We start from the raw sequence: 19,744 nt of genomic DNA, 5'->3' as shown, positions 1-19,744 counted from the left end.
CATCTATAAATTGTCCTATAAAGTGCTCTGGAAAAAAAAGGTTTTTGCATTTTTCCTGAGCACAGAGCAACAACCACTTGATTATGGCATGTGATCAAAAGTTCCAGACCATCTACTCAATGAACCATTTGATAGGATTTCGTCTGCTTTGGTTCATTCTACTGTTACCTTTTAATACTTCACTACACTTCCCACCTAATCATTTTTATACTGATGTAAATCGTTGAGTTTTCCATTGTCTTACTGAAGTGAAGCATTTGCAGCGTTTTCCTACCAGTGATGGTGAAAAACTGCTGGCCTCCTCCTCAGCACCTTTCAGGACTGAAGGGCCTCGTTGGTAAATGGAGTGTAAACAAAGAAACGTCTGGCAGCTGCTCTGATGGAAATCTGAACAGCTACTAATGCGTTTTTCAGTAGCCCTGTTATCTCAAAGGCACACTATCAAAACAGAGTACATAATGAGTGTGGATAATCCTGTCCGCTCGCTGGATCTGCGGTAAACAGCGCCGGGCCGACAGATGACCTTAGCTGGGGATGTCGAGCAATGGCGACTTTCTCAATTAAATTCTGCCGGTTGAGTTGGGAAAAACGTGTTCAGATATGCTGATATCTCCTAAACTGAAGCTGAATGAGAGATTATAAATCACAACAACAATTTACAGGTAACACACAAAGCAGATCGGTGTTGTTTATGTAAAGAATTTAGTTCAGTTTCTATTTTAGTATGTTTAAAGCTGGACTATCTCACTTGAAAGTGCTACAAATACATTTATTAAAGTTATTAAAGATGATGGATGGATGGTAAATGCTTGCCTCCATTTAGTATTTGAGTTAATGGTGGTTGTCTCCGGTACTTGTTGAATTTATCCTTTTTCATGTTCAATTTCAGCTTCAGTGTAGTGAGATTCTGCAGCCAGTCTCAGCTGGGTGAAAAGTACGGTTCAGGTTGTTAGTGTAGATTAATGCTTAGTCCAGTTAACTAATGTGGTATTATTGGCTGACAAATGCACGACTCACTGTCTTTGCACAGGAGCCAGATGTATATAATGTGTAGCACAGTAAACTACTTGAAAATGACCATATTCAAGTACAAGTAAAACTCTAGTTAAAAAAAAAAAATCCATTGTGGATTTTGCAGACACAAAAAGTTAGTGTTCCTGTAGCAACAGTAAATGTTACTTCCATCCCTGAAAATTGCCAAATGTCCTTTAGTGAATGGTTTGTGACTAATTTGTGACTAACTTCAATATGTCCTAGTGCAAAATTACTTTGGTTTGCTGGTTATTGAAAAAAGAAAAAATAATACAAACAAGGCAAAGAACTACACCAAGGATGCAGTTATCTTTTCTCTGAAGTTTCACAAAACAGACTAACTCAAATTTCCTAGTACACGGTCATTTCCCACTTTCCTTTTCTTATCAGCTGACACTCAGCACAGTGCAGCTGCTGCTGAGCTCTGCCAGTTCCTGGTACTTCAGTGGAGATGACTGCTGTATCGTTCAGAATAGCTGGGGATGCACCTAAGGACTGACAAAGACTGGACCGTTCACACATAAACACTGTTTCCACCAACAATCACAGATGTCTAGTCTCTGACAGTCTGGTAGTGGCACACACTGAACGACTGAGTGAACTGGGGATGACACACTGCTCAGGAACGACTGGACCTTCTACACTTCAAATACAGCGTGAGCAGGAATTCCTGCGTGTTCTTGTACGAAGGTCTGCCTGTACGCAGGTCTGCCTCCGTTGTGATGTCATCGGACGCTGAGACGGTCGTACAATATTAAACATGTGTAAACTAATCGCTGTGAAAGTGACTCCCGCTTAATAGGAGCACTGTGTGGAGAGGATCTGATGTATTCTACAAACAAACGCTGTGTGACAGATCTACTCCTGCTGCTCCATCAGAGCAGTATAGAAGCCGTTTTAATGCCAAAAATGCTAATGAGGAAATTCTGAACTGAGCAGTCTTGAAACAAAAAAACTGTATAATCAGTCGATGTAGTAAGATCCTTAACAATAATCTAAAAGTGACCATAGCCCTTATTAATGTCATTATGATGGTGTAGTAATTGTTTTAAAATGCTGCATGTGGCACTAGCTTGTAAAATGTCTCCTCAGGTCAGCAAAAATCTTAATTCTAAGTACGCAGATTTTTTTAGTTTAGAATGGATTACAGATGAGGCATCCTAGGCAAAGCCCCCCCCCCCCCCCCCCAAAACAAAACATCAACAACTAGAAAAAAGTGACCAAACACAGACACAAAATGACCAAAATGGATGCAAACCATCCACAATTAGACAAAAAAAGTGACCAAAACCAAAGTGAATTATTAGCTCCCAAAGGCAAGTGAGCATGTGTAGCTGCAGACAATTGTGCCTGCATCAGAAAAAGCCTATTTTCCTCCCATCATGGTGTCCACTTGTCATTAGAGCAGCTCGGTGTGGATGAAAGGTGAGCAGTGAGTGGACGCTGATGAAAGCCTCTGCAGTCTGCGTCCAATTTAACTCAGGCAGATATATGGAGAGAATGGCTCATTAAGACACACACCCTCACAGCGTAGCTAATATTTTCCCCTTTCAGATTGTTCTCTATTAGGTGATACTGCTTTCTCTAAGGTCAGCGTGTCATCCGAATTCTTCCAGTGTGATCTGCTATTGAGGACACTGTCTGCTTGGAGTCTTTCCATTTGTCAGACACCTTTTGAACCGGTCACTTCGCTCCATGTTAGACAAGGTGTTTACAGACACTCTCTCTGTGTCTGTGTTTCCTTTTGCACCCTACATACATCATTAGGGCCCTGTCATGTTTGAAAATCCATATCTGAGAGGCTGTAATGGCACCGTATGTACAATCCACCTCCACCCTTAAATGTGATCCTAACATTTATTTATATCCAATAAGAAACTTTTTTTGACAAAGATTCCTTAAATTTGGTTATTGGAGCAGGATGTGTCTTAAAATATCTCTGCACTCTTTGGGTGGCACTGATATCAAGCAGTTATATCAACAATTTCCATTTATTTTTCCCATTTTAGAAAATACTTAGCTCCCTGACCTGATAACTTATTAAAGGCAAGAGTCCTGTTCAGGATGTATTTAGCCTAGTTCAGCACAAAGAGTGGAAACAGGGTTAAACAGCAAAGCTCCACATTTATAATCCACCTTCCAATAGTTTCAAAACTGACTACGACCTTTTATTAAATATGATGCTAGGAAGTGCTTTTAATGGGTTTTGTGCATGTGTTAAGGGTTTGACAATCTGTTTAAAGGGGAAGAAATATGGATTTTTCCATTTCCCATGAAAAGCACAGTTTTGACCTTGCAAAAGTTGGGTGTCACACTTAAGGTTTTAATGGGTCTTTACATTGCTAAAGAGGTTGTTAACTAAAAACCCATCAGATTTATCAAAGAAGACTAAATTAAGACCAGTGGTTTACTTATTTTATTCTTATATAAGAAGCAATTGACTTTACCTCCAATGAAATGGCTTCAGTGCTACCTGATGCTAAAGTGTCAGTGTCTATTTACATTTATTCTATTTTTGCATGTGTCCAGTTTGCAACAATTTCCAAGTAAACCACAGAAAACTGTGTGAAAGTGGGTCTTTTGTTTACATGGAGATGGCTATGATCCGCTTGTGTTTTGTTTACTCATTTATTCAGGTATTATTTTTAAGGCCTTGTTTTTTATTCTCCATCTTTGGTCCCAGTACATATTTCTGCACTGCAAGTTCTTGTGTAGATAATTTATTAGACGTGGATTAAGAAGTTTTTGTCTTTAGGTTTTCCTTGTGTACACGAAGCTTTTAATTGTTGCTGTGCCTATTTCTTAGTACTATGACTGGTGCTTATGATAACTTCTACTGTAAGATGCATCATTTATTAGAAGCAGATTAGCCAGATGGAAAAAGCTGCTTCACACCAGACACTTTTACCATGAATGTTTTCATGACGATTGCAGTTGCGTTGCATCGGCCAGTAACATACCATGTGTCTTTGTAAGGAAATTCTTCTTTAATCTAATTCCTGGTGGCTTTACAAAGGTCTTCGAGCCTCTTAAATGTGGTTTTGTGATAGTGTCTATCACCTTCTGCTCTCTCCCCTTCATTTACTTTCTCCTCTGCTCCCTCCAGGAGGGATAAGTCTCTGCTCTCCAGCCTGGAGAGGCTTTAAATGAGTGACCTTTGAGACAATCACAGGCGCCCTGACTCGAACAAATGCTGAATCGCGAGCAGTGGCCCCTGGGTCCTGATGCAGGTGCCTGCATGAGCTGCCTGTGGATTACATTGATCCCTTGAAACAATGGGGCCCCACCACGCTCATTGTTGAGGCTGAATTAATAAATAACAACATGTGAATGAATGCACGGGGCTTTCTGTAGCGTGGAGGTTTAATACTCTATGCTTTGGACTGTGAAATCATTACACATTTATTTATTAGTTTTCTCTTGTCACTGAAACCCTGACTAGAATTCTGCTTTAATTTACTTTTCACACAGTCAGCAGCTTTATGGAAAGAATCTGAGCCATGTGCTTAACTTTTTTATAACCAGTATTTGAAAAATACCACACAAAAAAATCCTTCCTTAGATCCAGAAATGGCAATTTTCACATTAAATACGAGCTTGGTTGTGTGTGTGATATTATCCCTGTTACCATTAACATAGGATGAAATTATGTACTTTTTAATGAATACTGGATTTTTGTTGCAGCTGTCAAAAATGTATTTGACAGTCTTGCACAAAGACAATGTAGTAATTAGTGACTGTCAAATACATTTTTATCATTTGATTTATAATCACACAATGAACTACGTGAACCGACAACTGTAAATAACTATTCAGTAGAAAAATAGTGAGCAGACACAATTTCGAGTTTTAGTATTTCTTATGTTTAGTCTTTTACAATCTTAATGTGTGTATATTTTTATTTTGTCTGATGCTCAGACAAAACAAGACATCTGAGGATGAGCTTTCACATTGTTTTAAGGCGGAATTATACTTCTCTGTGCATCTCCACTCTCATGTAGCTATAGTCTACTATTTAAATACATACAACTGTGATAATTTCCTCCCATATTTTTCCATTTTATGTGTTATATTTAAATTTATTTTAATAATAAAATGTTTGGTTTAAAGTTTAAACGATGATCTTCAGGCTATTTTGTATAATTTCGCTTTTAAGAACCCACTACAGCTTAAACATGGCAGGATATTAAATAGTTTTAAAAGCAACATATTAAACTTTGCAAAATAATATTTAGATATATTGCCTACAGTGTATACTTGAAATTAAATCCTCCACATTACACTCATTCATTTTTAAATTAGTAAAAGAAGAAACTTTTTTTTAATTGTGATTGAGTACAAATACATGTTACACACATGTTACAATGAACTGTGTCTGCATTTAACCCATTCCCCCGGTGGGAGCAATGGGCAGCCACAGGTGGGGTCTGGGGAGCTAGCTAGCGCCTGGGCTAGTAGTCGAGTATCTTAGGGACACACCTGGTTCATGGGATGGGATTTGAACTGGGAGGATTCTGCATCCGTGCCTGATGTTCGACCCATTGATCCACCAGGCCACTAGATGTTTTACCACTTCCAGTACCATTACTGGAAGAGCCAATTTAGTGTTTCTTCCTGAGCTCTGCAGAGAAGAAGAATAGACTTATAAAAGATGGAGACAGAAGGAATCACTTGCCAATTAGCTTATTAGAGCATATCTGGAAACACAAGTAAAAAAAACTTTAGATACTCCATCTCCTCCACCCCCGACTCCCTCCCAGTGCTCCTTAAGGATGCAGTGTGCAGCCTGTGCTTTAAAGAGTACTGGGTCATTAGTAATCGTGTATCACAAGTAGCAGCCAAGCCCTGAAATAATCTGTAAAGCCTGTGTTTCCCCTCACCCCTTCACACTAGCCTGGGTGGATAATAGAGAGCTCTGATGGTGAGTGGTTTTAGGGGGGAGAAAGGGGCTGGGTGTGGAGGCTTTTCCACTCAGGAAGAAACAAGGCTGTAATCAGCTCATTTGAATTCAATATTTGGAGGCTTTCTGGTGTTGATTGGGAAACTTTTTTTTTTTTGTGAAGTCACAACTGTGGAGTGTGTGTGTGAATATATACCACGAGTGGCAGTAGTTGCAGTTGAATTAGTGTTAACAGCAGTATTTTTAGCTCATTCAGTCTCTTTGTGATGGTTTGGAAACTTACTTAGTTAAATTGTGCTTACAAATGAAGCCACAGATTGGAATAATTTCTAGTGGCAGTGTTCTCTTCAAACATACATATATTCTTACTTTTTTGGTTAGTATTTGATGTCTTTTATCACAGCGCCTGCCCCTGAGCTGATGTATTTACAGGGTAATTACTGTGGTGAGCAGGAGCAGTCAGATCTGAAAATGATTTCAAACTGTAAGCTATGTTGTTGTGGTTTTTTCCAGCAGAAGCACAAACTGTGTGCTTCTGCCAGAGACGGCCCCCCCTCCACAAACAGATCCGCTGTAGTTCATAGAAAAGCATAAAAAGAGGCAGCGGCAGGATGAGAAGGGCCAGTGGGATGGAATATAAAATATTTAGAGAGCCTTCTTTTCTCAGTAGTGTGAGAGTGAAGCAGAGGGGAAAGCGAGATGTACTCAACTCGTCTTTGGAAGATTTTCTTTTAAAAGGCTGAAGAAGTGGAGGAGGGGGGTGCATGGGTGGAGGAGGGGTTAGAGTGTGTCAGCGTGTGAAGAAGAGGCCTGTCTGGTTGGAGGGCTGTAGGACAGCGGCAGAGTGTCTGGCTGCGAGTGGATGAGGACAGACCTGAAGACACAGTAGAGCTCATCTCTAATCTCTCCTGACACTGAGTGCTGCCTAATTTCTGTCTCGATGTGGAGTAGTAGTTGCAGTAGTAGTTGCAGTAGTAGGAACAGCTTTAAAAAGTGAGCATTCAGAAGGTAAATGTGTTGGATTTATTACATATTTATGTACAATTAATAATGTGTTTTGGTGTCAACGTGTAGTAACACTCACTTTTAATGGTATTGTTGTTGTTTGGCCCAAAAGTGTTTTTTTTATATTTTTTTCTAAATATTTAGCTCAACACAATAAACTTAGAACTTAACTAGCAGAATTTGGTGACAAAGAAGTAGTAGTACTGGCAATGGAGGTAATAGCAGTAGTATCAATGGTAGCACAGTTACAGTAACGGTAGGTCTAGTAATGGTTGTCGTGGTAAAATACTAGTAATAGGTGAAATGGAAATAGCAGTAGTAACCAGGTTTCTGGTGGCACTAGCAACAGCAGCAGTAGTTTAGCCGAGAAAGTATTTAGATTTGTAGAAATACTTGTAGTTAGCAATACGTTTAATGCTTTCAACAGCAGTAGAAGAAGTAGTTTCTGTAGCAAAGTACTAGTAAGTAGTAGTAGCAGTGGTTGTAGTTACGACTGTAGGAGCAGTGGCAGCAGAAGGAGTAATGGTAATGCTGGCAATTGTAGTAGTACAATAGTAATTAATCTTGTGGTGGTAGTTGCACAACAGTAGTAAAAAAGCAGCACCTGTTACTTAATATTCACACGACAATGTGACAGCAGTACTAGCACTAGCTGCAGTAGTTGCAGTTTCTCGAACAGTACACCTGTTCAACAGTACAGCACAACACCCATCTAACCTATATCTCACCTGTCTCCTTATCTGTCTCCCTGCAGAAGCTCACAGTCAGGAGTTGTCCTGTAGGGACGACCAAGCCACTGTCTCTCATCAAGCCACCCCCCCAAGGCATCGCCATCTCCGTGGTGCCTGCCAAGACTCCCGTTTCCATGGTGACTGCACACATTAACGGACAGAAGGCGGCGAGTTCAGAGCCACTGCAGACGTCCCCCATTAACCTCCAGACGGGCGGCAGGGTGGCATCCGCCGGAGTCCACCCGTTTAGCAGCAGGAGAGCTGGAGAGCTACCTCCTTCTCAGGTAACCCTGCTGACAAAACCCACGTGGAACACCTGACAGTGTTGTTTTAAAGGGGCATCCTACCAGTGTTACACATTAACCTCAGTGTCCTCACTCACTCTGTGAAAACTGTTTAATGTCATCTGTGGCTCAGTGTGTTCTTCAGGCAAGTAAAGACAATCTAGTTGCATCATGGGAAATGTAGGATCTGTTGTTTCTGGCCATTCAGTATTAACACTGGAATTAGTGGCAGCAGTTTCAGAACTTCTGACAGTAGAAGCACAACAGATGTAACATTTGTAGTAATAATAGTTTTGTTTGTGATTGTTAGAGCACAGTACTAATTCCGTTTGTGGTTGTAGCAAGAAGAACTCTAGAAGTTGTAGTAGTTCTGGTAGTATCAGTGGTAAAACCCCTACCTCAGAACTGTAATAACAGAAGCCTATTTGTAGTAGTAGTAGTATCTGTTGTAAGATTTGTAGTAACAAAAGTTGTGGTAGTAGCAGCAGTACTTTACTAGTAAATATTCGGTGTGAGTACTGCAGTTCTTGTGACACAGGAAAATAAAGGTGTGTGCTGATGCTTTGTGTTGACATCTTCTCCTGCACATACCTGTAACATCCTGTTGACCACTGAGAGGACAGAAGTGATTCACAGCTACAGGAGCCTTTTTTCTTGTTGCATTTATCACAATGATCAGCTTCTCTTCCCTTTAGTTTGAAGCTCGTTTGTGTAGTTGAATGGAGCAGAAAACAGCTCTGTTTGTGTGAAGTGACTCCTGACCGTTGGTGTTGGCTGAACATGCAGGTTTTTAAGGTTCCGTTCAGAGGAAATGGCGTATTGTAGCATGTGGTTGATGGGAGATAGGCATAAAAATCTGCAGCTTTGATTATGTTTAGTTTTTCTGTCCACCTCCTGCTGCAGCAGCAGATCATTAATACAGCTCTTATTTTCTAGGAAGGAGAAATAATCACAAGTTGAACAGGTACTATGGTTTGTGAAATTGGCAAACAAGGATAAAAATCTATTTTTTGTGGATTTAATCTATCAGTGATGCTGCATTTTCCTCCTCCTCCTCCTCTGAGTGTCTGTTAGGATTCAGGCCACAGTGTCTCATCTCCTCCACACTCTGTATTCAGCACCATCACCTCCATCAGCACACAGCCAGGTTTAGAGCTTCACGCTCAACACTGGCAGCCTCCACACTATTACTGTAATTGCATGGCCCCATAGAGAGAGGAGGGCCGATCCACGGGGGCCCTCAGGCTGCGGCTTTATGATTCTTCTGTCCATGCAATACATCTGACTCTTTGTCTGTCATCATGGCTTAAAGAAGATGGAACATGTCTGTTTTCATATATCCCTGAAGTCACACTCTTCTACATAGAAATAAAGATAGAAAACTACAAATACACAAATTCTTATTTCAGTTTCATTAAGTGACTGATGAGGCTTCATTCAAAGATGGCTGACCTTAGCTGGAAACATCATTAGTCACAGTGAGCAGCTATTGATTCATTTAGGGAATTATGTCAGATACTATTTTAGACATAGCTGAAGTTTTGATTTAAGTTGCAACTCTTTTATTTAAAAAGCATAATTTAATTTCCATCCTCCATTAATACACTTGGGTAAATAACACAGTTGATAGTTCTCAGTTGAGATGTGCAAGGAGCCCTGAAAGCCAAAAAACACAAGAAACCCCCCAAAACTGCAGCCCTCATCTTGTCAGAATATTATGTTTTCTCAGCAACAAATATTCAGATCCCATTTGAAACTAAAGAAAACTAAGATATATGAACAAACAATAGTGTATTCACTCTGCAGGTCCCCTACATACACTGTAATACAGCCTCACACTAAGCTCTGAGTTGTGGCACTGCATGTACTGATGAGGCCTGTATCTGGAACAAAAGCAAGTTCCTAGTAAGTAGGTGGTGGGCAGCGAACTGTTTCTTATGCCCTCTAGGTGGGTGTTTCCATGAGGTGTCACATCACATGAAAACTATCAATAGCTTGTTGCTGCCATCATTGTACTAGAAATATCCAGAGCTGATCCAGGATTGGTATCGTTTAAAATCTGATAGTAAATATTTCTGTATTATTGCACCATTTTTATGATAAGATGACTACTTGACTACTACGACAAAGTTTGAATTGGTTTTAAATTAGTTTCCACAAGTTAAAATTTTCTATTCTCCTGTTGTGTGAATTTACAGATAACTTTGCTGTCATTGCATTGAAGTTCAAAATGTCATATTGCCCTAGCTTGAGTAACGGCATTGGAAATACAAAATGACATTAATTAGATTATTAGATGATAGATTAATGAAGCATTAACAATAAAACGTTAACCAACAAATCTAGAGAGTTTAAACTGTGGTAGAAGTAAACATTACATAACAATTTCATCCCAAACATGTTCGTGAGACACTTGTTTATAGTGTATTAAACATCCAGACTTTTAAATAATTCAGCCTAATTCATGCTGGGACTGATTGAACTCAGTCAATCCCAGCTCAAAGTAAGAAATCTGATACTCTAAGTGATTTACCCTAAAAATAACTGATCAAATCAATACAGAGGTAATATTTAAAAAATGATGCATAAGTTACAAAACAGACTAAACAAACACATTGAGTAAATACTTGCACGGGATAAGAAGTCCAGCTTGTCATGTACCAGCGCTATAGTGATACTGATATGAATACTTAGATCAACATACAGTAAATAACAATGTGAGGTTTCTAAGGTAATATACAGTTTGCTGCATCCCCTTATTTTGAAATGGCAAAAAGAGTAATGCAGCTATTCTTTCAAACTGAACCCTAATATTGCACCTTTAAAATTTCTGATGAGAAAACAATTCTACTAGCTGAATGTGCATTAACAATGATGTTGATGAAGAAAGTTTAGTCCTGTTGATATTTTAAATTAATGCAATGCGAACCTTTGCACCCAACTGTACACATAGTAACATACACACAGGAGAAACTTCTGTCAGGGTTAAATACATATAAACAAAGAGAATAACACTAATCAGTCTGCTATACAGTACCCCCCCCCCCCCCCCCACCACCCCCGTGAGGTCTCTGATTGGCTGATTCCTAGTGATGTCACAGTGGTTTGGATGCAGAGCAGGTGTGAGGCTCTGACACAAACGCCGTCGCTCACTGCGATAAGGCTGCTGCATTTCATCAAGTGCTCACTTTGGAGAAGCCCAGACTCCCTTCCTCCTCCCTGTCTCCTCACTCGTCCTTCCCCCTCCCTCCCAGGCCGTCGGTGGAGGAGGTGAGCAGGTCACGCAGCATGATTGTCTCCGCGCTCTTTATGGCTGTATTGTTCCGTCGGAGTGAGCGTTCTTCGCCCAGCTGCCTGCCTGTGAAGCAATAAAAAGAAAAACCCCTCACAGGCCTCTGCGCCTTACTTACCTCAATCAACCGAGAGTCGTAAAGGCTCAGCCAATCACAGGCCGACCTAAGTGCTGTCTGGACTGAGCAGAGAAGGCGCAAAAGGGGGAACCAGTCCCTCAGACCACCTGGCCACTAATATGGAGATCAATAATGAGGTGTAATGGGATTGCTGCTCTGCATGGGTGCACACATTATAGCTGCATTGTTTCAGCACCTCACTGAACTCTGAGCTGTGAGCTCACTCACTCACTCTCTCTCTCTCACACACACACAATCACACACACACACACACACACACACACACACACACACAAGCATAGTGCCCGTGTGAGGAGATTTTGTTTTGCATATTTAACTTCCAGACTTAGTTGATGCCTGTATTTCTATGTCAAGTATGCAGCTAAACGTCACTAAAGCTCGTCCCCAAATAACTGTTATTACAATCAGGATTGTTAGTAGTACACAGAATTGTGAAGTGGATTTAGCAATGGATTTTCTTTATTATGAGGTTTGGGCAGTTCAGGAGTTTAGGTGACCAACAGACCTTTTTCAAACTTTGATACCTATTATGTTTTACCTCTGCCAAAGGGGTGAGTTTCAATCCTGTTTGTAGCAGAATTTCCCCCTAAATCACGTTTTTTTTTGGTGCTGATACTGAAAGTTTCCTGCAATATGCTTTATTGAATGAGAATGAAACTCTGGAAATACGCAACCCAAACTATTGTGCAGGCCCTGGTCTCTGGTCATCTCGTCTCAATTACTGCAATACCTCTACAATCCCTCCCACCCGCTGGGCTCCACTCATGAATTGTGTCTTGTGGTCCCATCACCACACAAAAGATCCCAAGCAAAACACCTCAGCTCAGTGGTCCCATGATGGTGGAACGAAATATTAAACTCTGGAAGACAGAACTGTTCCACAATGCACCTAAATCTGTTCTATCTTGCACTTGCGTGTCATGAAACGGAAAAGCCTTCTTCTCATAGCACTTTGCTTTAATGTTTTTTCCTTGGTTTAGATTTTTTGCTTGCTCACATCAGAATTTTCCAGATGCTTGTATACTTGCCTTACTGTCGAGCTTTAACAATCTTCTGGACTGTTGCACCAAAACAGTACTTTGAATGAGTTTCTCAGTTAGCAAAGCTTGACAGCGGATTGTTTCGAGAGGACCTCAAAAGTCTGTATGTTTTTGAATTTAAATAATAAGTAAAAACTGTATCCTAAACAATACTGGCCAAAGAAATCCATGGGAAAGCTTCCGTGCCCGACCTAATAATCGACTGAGCATCTTAAAAACCTGTTTGTAGTCATCGCCATTTGAGTTGTGTTTAGCGCCTGTTAGCTTAAAGCAGAGGAACAAAGAAAAGCTACAAAGAGGCAGAGTGTGTTTGAAAGTCTGTTGCTTTAACGCTGATCCTGCCTCTCTTTTATGGCCCCTCCATCTTGCCACTTACCAAAGACATCTTTATCCTCTTTGAAACTGCAGCCAAGGTCATCTCTGGCATCCACCTCTAAGTCTTTCAGGAGCCAGAGGAAAGTAGATGGCCACTCTTTGAGCTGTGAAGGAACACAGTCAGTCCAAAACATTAGTGTGCTATGGAAATAGCAACCATGATTAATTGTGAGTGGGTTTACAAACTGTAAACATGTTTCACATGTTCTCATTTTGTTCTTTGTTATTCATTCGCTGATGTTTCACCTTGGTGTTCTGTGAAGATGTTGGGGCTCTGGTGTTTATGTATTTTAAGCTTGCAGTATTTTCTTTACTTTTTCCAGCTATACTTTGGAAGCAACAAAATGAAACGATTCTTTAACTCAACCTTGATCGATGCCCTAAATTACTGACCTTCAATCGGTGCTCATAAATAAAAGGTTTTGAGGCGCCACAGTATTTCTCTAGTCAGTTTTCATATAAGAATGATCCAGGAGTCCCTGGACAGGTTCTAGAGGTCATGAAGTAGGTTTTGGTTGTTTAGAGAAAGCTTTTGTGGTCCATGAGAAAAATCTAATACATATAGGAGTTTTGGGTATTGAGGGGGAGGGTATTTTGGTAATTGACGAAGCTTTAGGGGCCCTTCTGGCATCCTAAAAAGTGGGTTCCTAATAAGGTTTCAGAGGTACTGAATAGATTACTATGTTTATGGAGGATTCATGAGATCCTGTTGAATGTCCAGAGGTGTTTTTGTAGAAAGTTCTAGTAGTTCATAAGGTTATAAATGTGACTGGATTTATGATGTATTTGAGTTAGCTCCATTGGTGCGAACGTTTTTCGTGACCGCGTAAGGAAATTTCACAGGTCTACAAAAACGTATGTTTGCCCCTGAAGAGGTTTGCATAATCTTTCTGCAGTTGTAAGTCCTCAAGAAGGCTTCAGGGCTTCAAGAACACATTCCAAAGAGCTAATACGTTTCTGGCCTCTATAGTGGTTTTAGACATACCAGAGAAAGCATTGATAGTTGTAATGAAGATTGTGGATTCTTCCTCGTGTGGATTTAAATGTTTAATAAGTTCATGAACGAGATCCAGTGTTAACGGAGAAGGTTCACATGGTTAGGAGATGGGTTTTATTTGTCCTGGAGGATTAGTGGAAATTCTGGAGATTTACTTGTCGTGGTTCTATGGGGTTCTAAGAGTCATGGATGGGGTTCTATGGGTCACTCATGTCCCTCTGAGCAATTTCCAGGAGTTAAGAGCCATTATATGTGATGGAGAAGATGAACACTGAAGGTATTTTAGGATTCTGGACAGGATTTTAGCAAACCCTGGGGACTATTAAAATAGTTCCTGAAGAGATTCTAAGCATTGATAGTTCAGGACCTTGAGCAAGTGAGTTTGTTATGAGAACTGTCTAGAAGTCTTCTTTCAGGGACCATGTACATGATGCCTGGGGTTCTGGAGAAGGTTCAAGGCACCGTTTAAGTTCCATGAATCATGGATGATGTTTTAGTAGGTCCGCATCATGTTTGACAGTCCGGGAGTTGGAGTCCTGGAGAAAACTATAGTAGTCCTCAAGTCTAATGTAAGAAATGTTCTGAGAGCTTGAGGAGCCCCTAAGAACCTACTAGAAGTTCTTGGGAAACTTCTACTGGTAAATAATGAGGTTCCAGGGGTCATTCTGGATCGTTTAGGCACTGTAGCGTGTTCATTAAAGAGATGGCAATGGTCAAGGGGGGGATGTACTGTTGGTCCAAAAAAACATTCTAGTCATTCGTCTAAGAATCGTACAAAGAGTTCGAGTCCAAATTCCACTGATCATAACACTGGTTCTTTGGATTCTCAAGAAAGTTCAAATACTCTTTTCTAAACTCTCAGGAGTCCTTGAAAAAGATGTGGCCATCATGAAGGAAATTGTTGTGGTCCTGCATGAAGTTTGAGGGTCCATGGCAAAATATCCAGAGGTCTTTGAGAAAGTTCTAAGGTATCTTCTGGATGCTTGATGAGTGTCTAACTTAATCCATGTTAATCCAGAGGTTATTTTATAGAAATCCATAGTTTTAATGACTTTGCTGTTCTTTACTTCACAATAATTAGTCCATAATTCCATGGATGTTCAAGTCCTGGTTTTCCTAATAATCGTCTTACTTTCCAGACTGTGTGTGTGTGTGTGTGTGTGTGTGTGTGTGTGTGTGTGTGTGTGTGTGTGTGTGTGTGTGTGTGTGTGTGTGTGTGTGTGTGTGTGTGTGTGTGTGTGTGGTATTAGCTATATCTCACAAGTGCAAACCAGCACACAAACAGTGGAGAATATATGAGTCCGATTACAGCTTCACCTCATCATCTCACACAGCTGAGAGCATCAGGGCAATGAAAAGCTTCTTTCTTCTGGGGGAAGATGGTAGTTTACAGAGCCGTCAGCCTGAGGCAGCGTCCTCTGCTGGTGGCTGCATGAATGGCAGGTTTTTAAGTTCCATCTTGGTGTGTGATGATGTCTGCATAGCTATTAGATCTGGTGTCTTTAAACACACATTTACTTCACGTGTAATAAAGCAAACTGAGCATGTACAAAAAAAACCCTTTTATTATAAAGTCTTTACTATTTGCAGTCAGGCAGAATCAATGTGTATCAATGTACCCTGCAGATTGTTTAATAATTAAAATGTATCCTTTAATTTATCCTTAAACTGCTGAGCTTGACAATTTACAAAAATACTTTGGGTTCTCCAAAAAGTAATTTTGTCAGCGTACAGGAATCATGTATTCGCTATCAACGTCGAACTTTAAATGTTTCAGACGTGTCTCCTAGTGGACGACCTGAGTCACCGCGTGCCTTGTAAAACGGCAGATAACACAAAAATACATATTTTATTTTAAGCTTAATGTGAGCTGGAAACTTATGTGCAGCTGATATTTTACAATGCAGAAGCTCTTCCCTCTGCTGCTGAGTTCATGTTTCAGGAGATGATGCTGCACAGGCTCTCGTCTCCAGAGACAGAAAAAAAGATTTTTAGATGAAACATGTCGTATCTGCTCAGTCGTTTCTGTAGCACCTCCTCCTCCTGCTCCAATGGCAGGAAACTCTGCCCCACCTTCATCACCTCCATCTCATCGTCATCTCTGTGACCTGCTTAACCAGGTTATGGTCGTTTTCTTTCACAGTCACTTCATGATTCTTGTTCAAAATTCAATAGGCCAATATTTGTCATATTTTTTTTACACTTGATTTCATGGCTTTAGTGCTGCTAAAATTAGCATTATTACTGGGTATTTATACTTTCTTAAACTTGTTTGGGACTTTATATTCAGTTATTCGTTATAAGTTGTTGATACTTTGAAGTGTTAATATCCAGGCAAATTTATCAGTAACCTGGAAATAAATGCAAGAAAGTGTGAATCTGGATCCTTTAAAGCCCCGTTGGAATCACAGTAATGTAGCAGAAAGTTTTCTTAGAGCCTCTGCAAATCTACAAGTCTTAAAGTCCTATATATAACAATGTACATTGGCCTAATTTATTTAAAAACAATCATATTAAGCTTAGGTAAGATATTTTAATTTTGAAGAGCTTTTTTAATGTTGCATCAACTTCATTCCTGCCTGTTGTTCACTCAGTTTGTGTTTTTTATGCTGTAAGAAAACTACGAAATGAAACCAGCTTAGAGCCAAAACATTTGCAAATTCAATGTGTCAATGAACGTAGGAGGAGTTTAGAGTCCGATAAAATCTCTTTTGCTAATTAAAGGCTTTAAACATATGACAGATCTAATCTGAACTTCATGTTTTTTAGTCATGTTGCTGCAGAAATTCTGTGATCTTCCAGATTTAGGTAGAAATGTATTTTTTTTATATGTGCTTCATTGTTTAGCTTAAGCCTCGTTAGCTTTCTGCAAACTAGTTAGAGAAATGGGAAACTGATTTGCTATTGTGGTTAAAGCCAGTTCGTGGAAATGCTAACAAACCGTGCTGTATGTCGAAGGCGTTTTAAACTGGGAGAAATTACTCATTCAACCAATTATTGTCATTCTACCTTATAGTTTATTTCACTTTTGGTGTGTGTGTCCTCTCACAGGTGTTAAAGACTTAAATGTAACTGGTTTATAGCTGCAGGCCCCCTGGTTACACAATGCCCAAGAATTACTTACTCATCTTAGTTGCATCTTATCCTTCATACTTTTTTGATCATATGTGTGAAATAGGTTTTAAATTGCATTCTGCGCGTTTTAAATTGAACTTTCTAAAACCTGCAGCATCCTTGTTTGTTTTCAGTAAATCCTCTGTGCTCAGACACACTGCAGCATATACACACTGAACTGTTTAAATCCACATCTCAAAGTGACAAAATGACACCCTCTGCCCCCCTTCTGCTGTATCGCAGCAGGCCTGTGAGACGTGGGGGAGGAGGATGGAGGTTTGTCAGTGTTTGCTGTCTCACCTATGGTGTTGACTTCAGTATTCAGGAAAAAAAAGAAAAGGAAATGTATTTAAAAAAAAAAAAAAAAAAAAAAAAAAGGAAATCACTGGTCCAAGGTTGTGTTCACTGCTCACATTGGAGAGGAAGAGGAAGAGGGTGGGGGGAGAAGGCCCCCTAAAGAGAAGGCGCTTAGGTTTGGAGAAAAGAGGCAGCAATTACGAAAATGAAAGCCCTTGCACTGCAAGAATTTTCATCTCTGCAGTTTCCATGGGAACAGGCCTCGGCTGCCTCCTCCCCCCTGCTCGCTGAGCCGCTCTGCAGCACAATACAATGAAACTAAGGGATTTTCACAGAAGAAGAAAGGAGGGGAGGGCTGTGAGCTGTGGGATGTGGGGGGGGACTTTTCTCTTTTTCTCATTTCTGTCTGAGACAAACAGCTGACAGGAAATATGGAGGAGACATTTATAGTTTCTTGAACGTTAACATGGTTCCTTTGTTGCTCTGAAGGGTTAAAGTTAACGGATTTTCAAGCCAGAGCACATTTGAATTTATTGCTTATGATTAATAATTAACTCACGTTAGCATTTTTATTTTATTTTTTTTTTACAATGCTTTAGATTTGTTCTTTCCATGAAAACTGTCTGGTGTTGGTGTGGGAAGTATTCAAAACAAGGAAATACTATTACAAGTCAAAGCTTTGCAGTCGGAATATTTTTAAAACAAGTATTATAAAGAAAATGTATTTAAGTACGTGGCTCCTGGGACTGACGTAAAACAGTGTGTTATGTCTGTCAGATTGTTAATATTAATACATCACTATAAATGTTGCTTATGTTATTAAACTAGCAGTTCCCAACATGGAGGTTAAAGGGAATTGGAGATAATTATTTTTTACTTTGTTTTGTCAAAAGAAAAAAAAAAACAGACCACATTAAAATATTCAGTGTAAATAATGAAGTGAATCAACTTTAAAACCTCAACATATGAAACATTTAATCTTAGCTTGGTTGTTAAAATGTCCGAGTTGCAGGAAACCCCTGGTGTAAAGCCCCTGAAGTTCACCTTGGCTTTTCTAAATGTAATATATTTTCATGAATTTGAGAACATTATGTGATTCAAAAACAATGATTCATTCTGTAGTAAATGTCCAGTCAGCACAGGAATCAAACAGAACAAGAAACTCCAATAACACTGCATAACACACATTTTAAAGTTGTTATACTTCACTTTCATTGTTGAAACCGACACGAAATGGCACAAAAGTAAAGAAAAACCCTACACTCAGTAGCTAAACAACCAAAAGGATGTAAAACCAAGTTCTAGATACAGAATAAAGGTCAAAATACTGAAAATTTCATTTTCCTTTTTAAGATTAATTATTAATTAATATAATTTATTAATTTCAGTAATACGCTAACTTCATTTAAATTAAGAATCAAAATGTTAACTGTGACCTTTAAAGCAAAAGACAAATAAATGTGAGAACAGAATTTGCATTTGAAATTTTGGATTTTAAAATAACCATAAAAATGGAGGGATGACTAACGGTGTTTGGAAGCTCAGGAAAACCTTCTCCTTCATTCTTCTCAAGGATTAATGAAGCTCAGACTTTAAGAGGTTAAAGTCAAACTCTGTCCACTGAGGTGAATTAACGTGTGGTTTCATCAGTATGAATTTGCAGGAAGACAAATTTCTTTGTTCTTCTGCTGCTGTCAGTTCATCCAAACTTTCAAAAAGCATTTCAGCTGAGCCTGAAATGTATTATTTGAAAATCTGCTTGTTACAGGCTCCAGATTCTTTCACTAGCAGCTCCACCAAAGGTTGTTTTCCATGTAAACAGCTCAGAAAAGGGGAAAAATACAAATTCTTGCAGAACCTATCTTTTATTGGCAGTAAACCTGTGCACAACAATAGTGCACATTGTAAAATATTAAACAAAAATAAAAATGTTGCTGACTCGTTTGAAAATTGGTTTCCCGCAGTAACTGTTTGTGTGCATTTCAGATGCTGGGAACTCTCACTGCTGTGCCCATCAAGGTGCCTCAAGTCAGCTCCCTGCACCGGCTGGCAGGACAAGCAGCCACTGTGCTACCTCAGGTAACGTTTACTGCTCCTTCCAGTTCGTTATAGGTCAGTGTCTTGATGAGGACTGACTGTAAACAACGCAACAGTTTTTATGCTGCTGAATGACATTTATACACTGATCTAAAGGCTGTAAACTTACTGATCAAATGCACAATAATGTGAGAAAAGATGGCAGTTTTTTAAAAAGCTAAATTCAAAGAACACGTTTGCTGAAGATGAAACGTTGAATCACAAAAAAGCAAAAGTTACTGTAAACTAATTGTAGGTAATTAGATATAATATACAAAAATGCCAGGTTTTTCTTATGTTGCAGAAAATGGTGAAACTGTTCCAAACTGTAGGATTGTGTGAGGAAAATATCTGATAGTAACAATAGAACAGTGTAAAGATTAGAATGAAGCATCTTTAGCTACAGCACCAAAGGCCGACTGAAACCCAAACAGCAGGCTGCTCATTTACACATTTTAGCTG

General features: G+C 39.6%; 1 protein-coding gene across 6 annotated transcripts in view; it reads left to right on the top strand.

The window, feature by feature from the left end:
- phf21b (PHD finger protein 21B) overlaps positions 1-19,744 on the top strand; it is an 82,751-nt gene that overhangs the window by 56,344 nt on the left and 6,663 nt on the right. For 5 of the 6 annotated variants that reach the window (XM_067489986.1, XM_067489982.1, XM_067489983.1 and 2 more), the window contains 2 exons: positions 7,692-7,952; positions 19,193-19,285. In XM_067489986.1, coding sequence (XP_067346087.1) covers positions 7,803-7,952; positions 19,193-19,285 — 243 coding nt within the window. In that variant the 5' untranslated portion in view covers positions 7,692-7,802. Of the gene's footprint in view, positions 1-6,733; positions 6,941-7,691; positions 7,953-19,192; positions 19,286-19,744 lie in introns of those variants that run through there. The other variant, XM_067489987.1, reaches the window with a different exon arrangement.

Source organism: Channa argus, chromosome 21 (assembly GCF_033026475.1).
Source record: "Channa argus isolate prfri chromosome 21, Channa argus male v1.0, whole genome shotgun sequence".
In the NCBI taxonomy this organism is placed as follows: domain Eukaryota; kingdom Metazoa; phylum Chordata; class Actinopteri; order Anabantiformes; family Channidae; genus Channa; species Channa argus.
The sequence above is the reverse complement of the archived record's forward strand: the minus strand, read 5'-3'. Positions and strand labels throughout refer to the sequence as shown.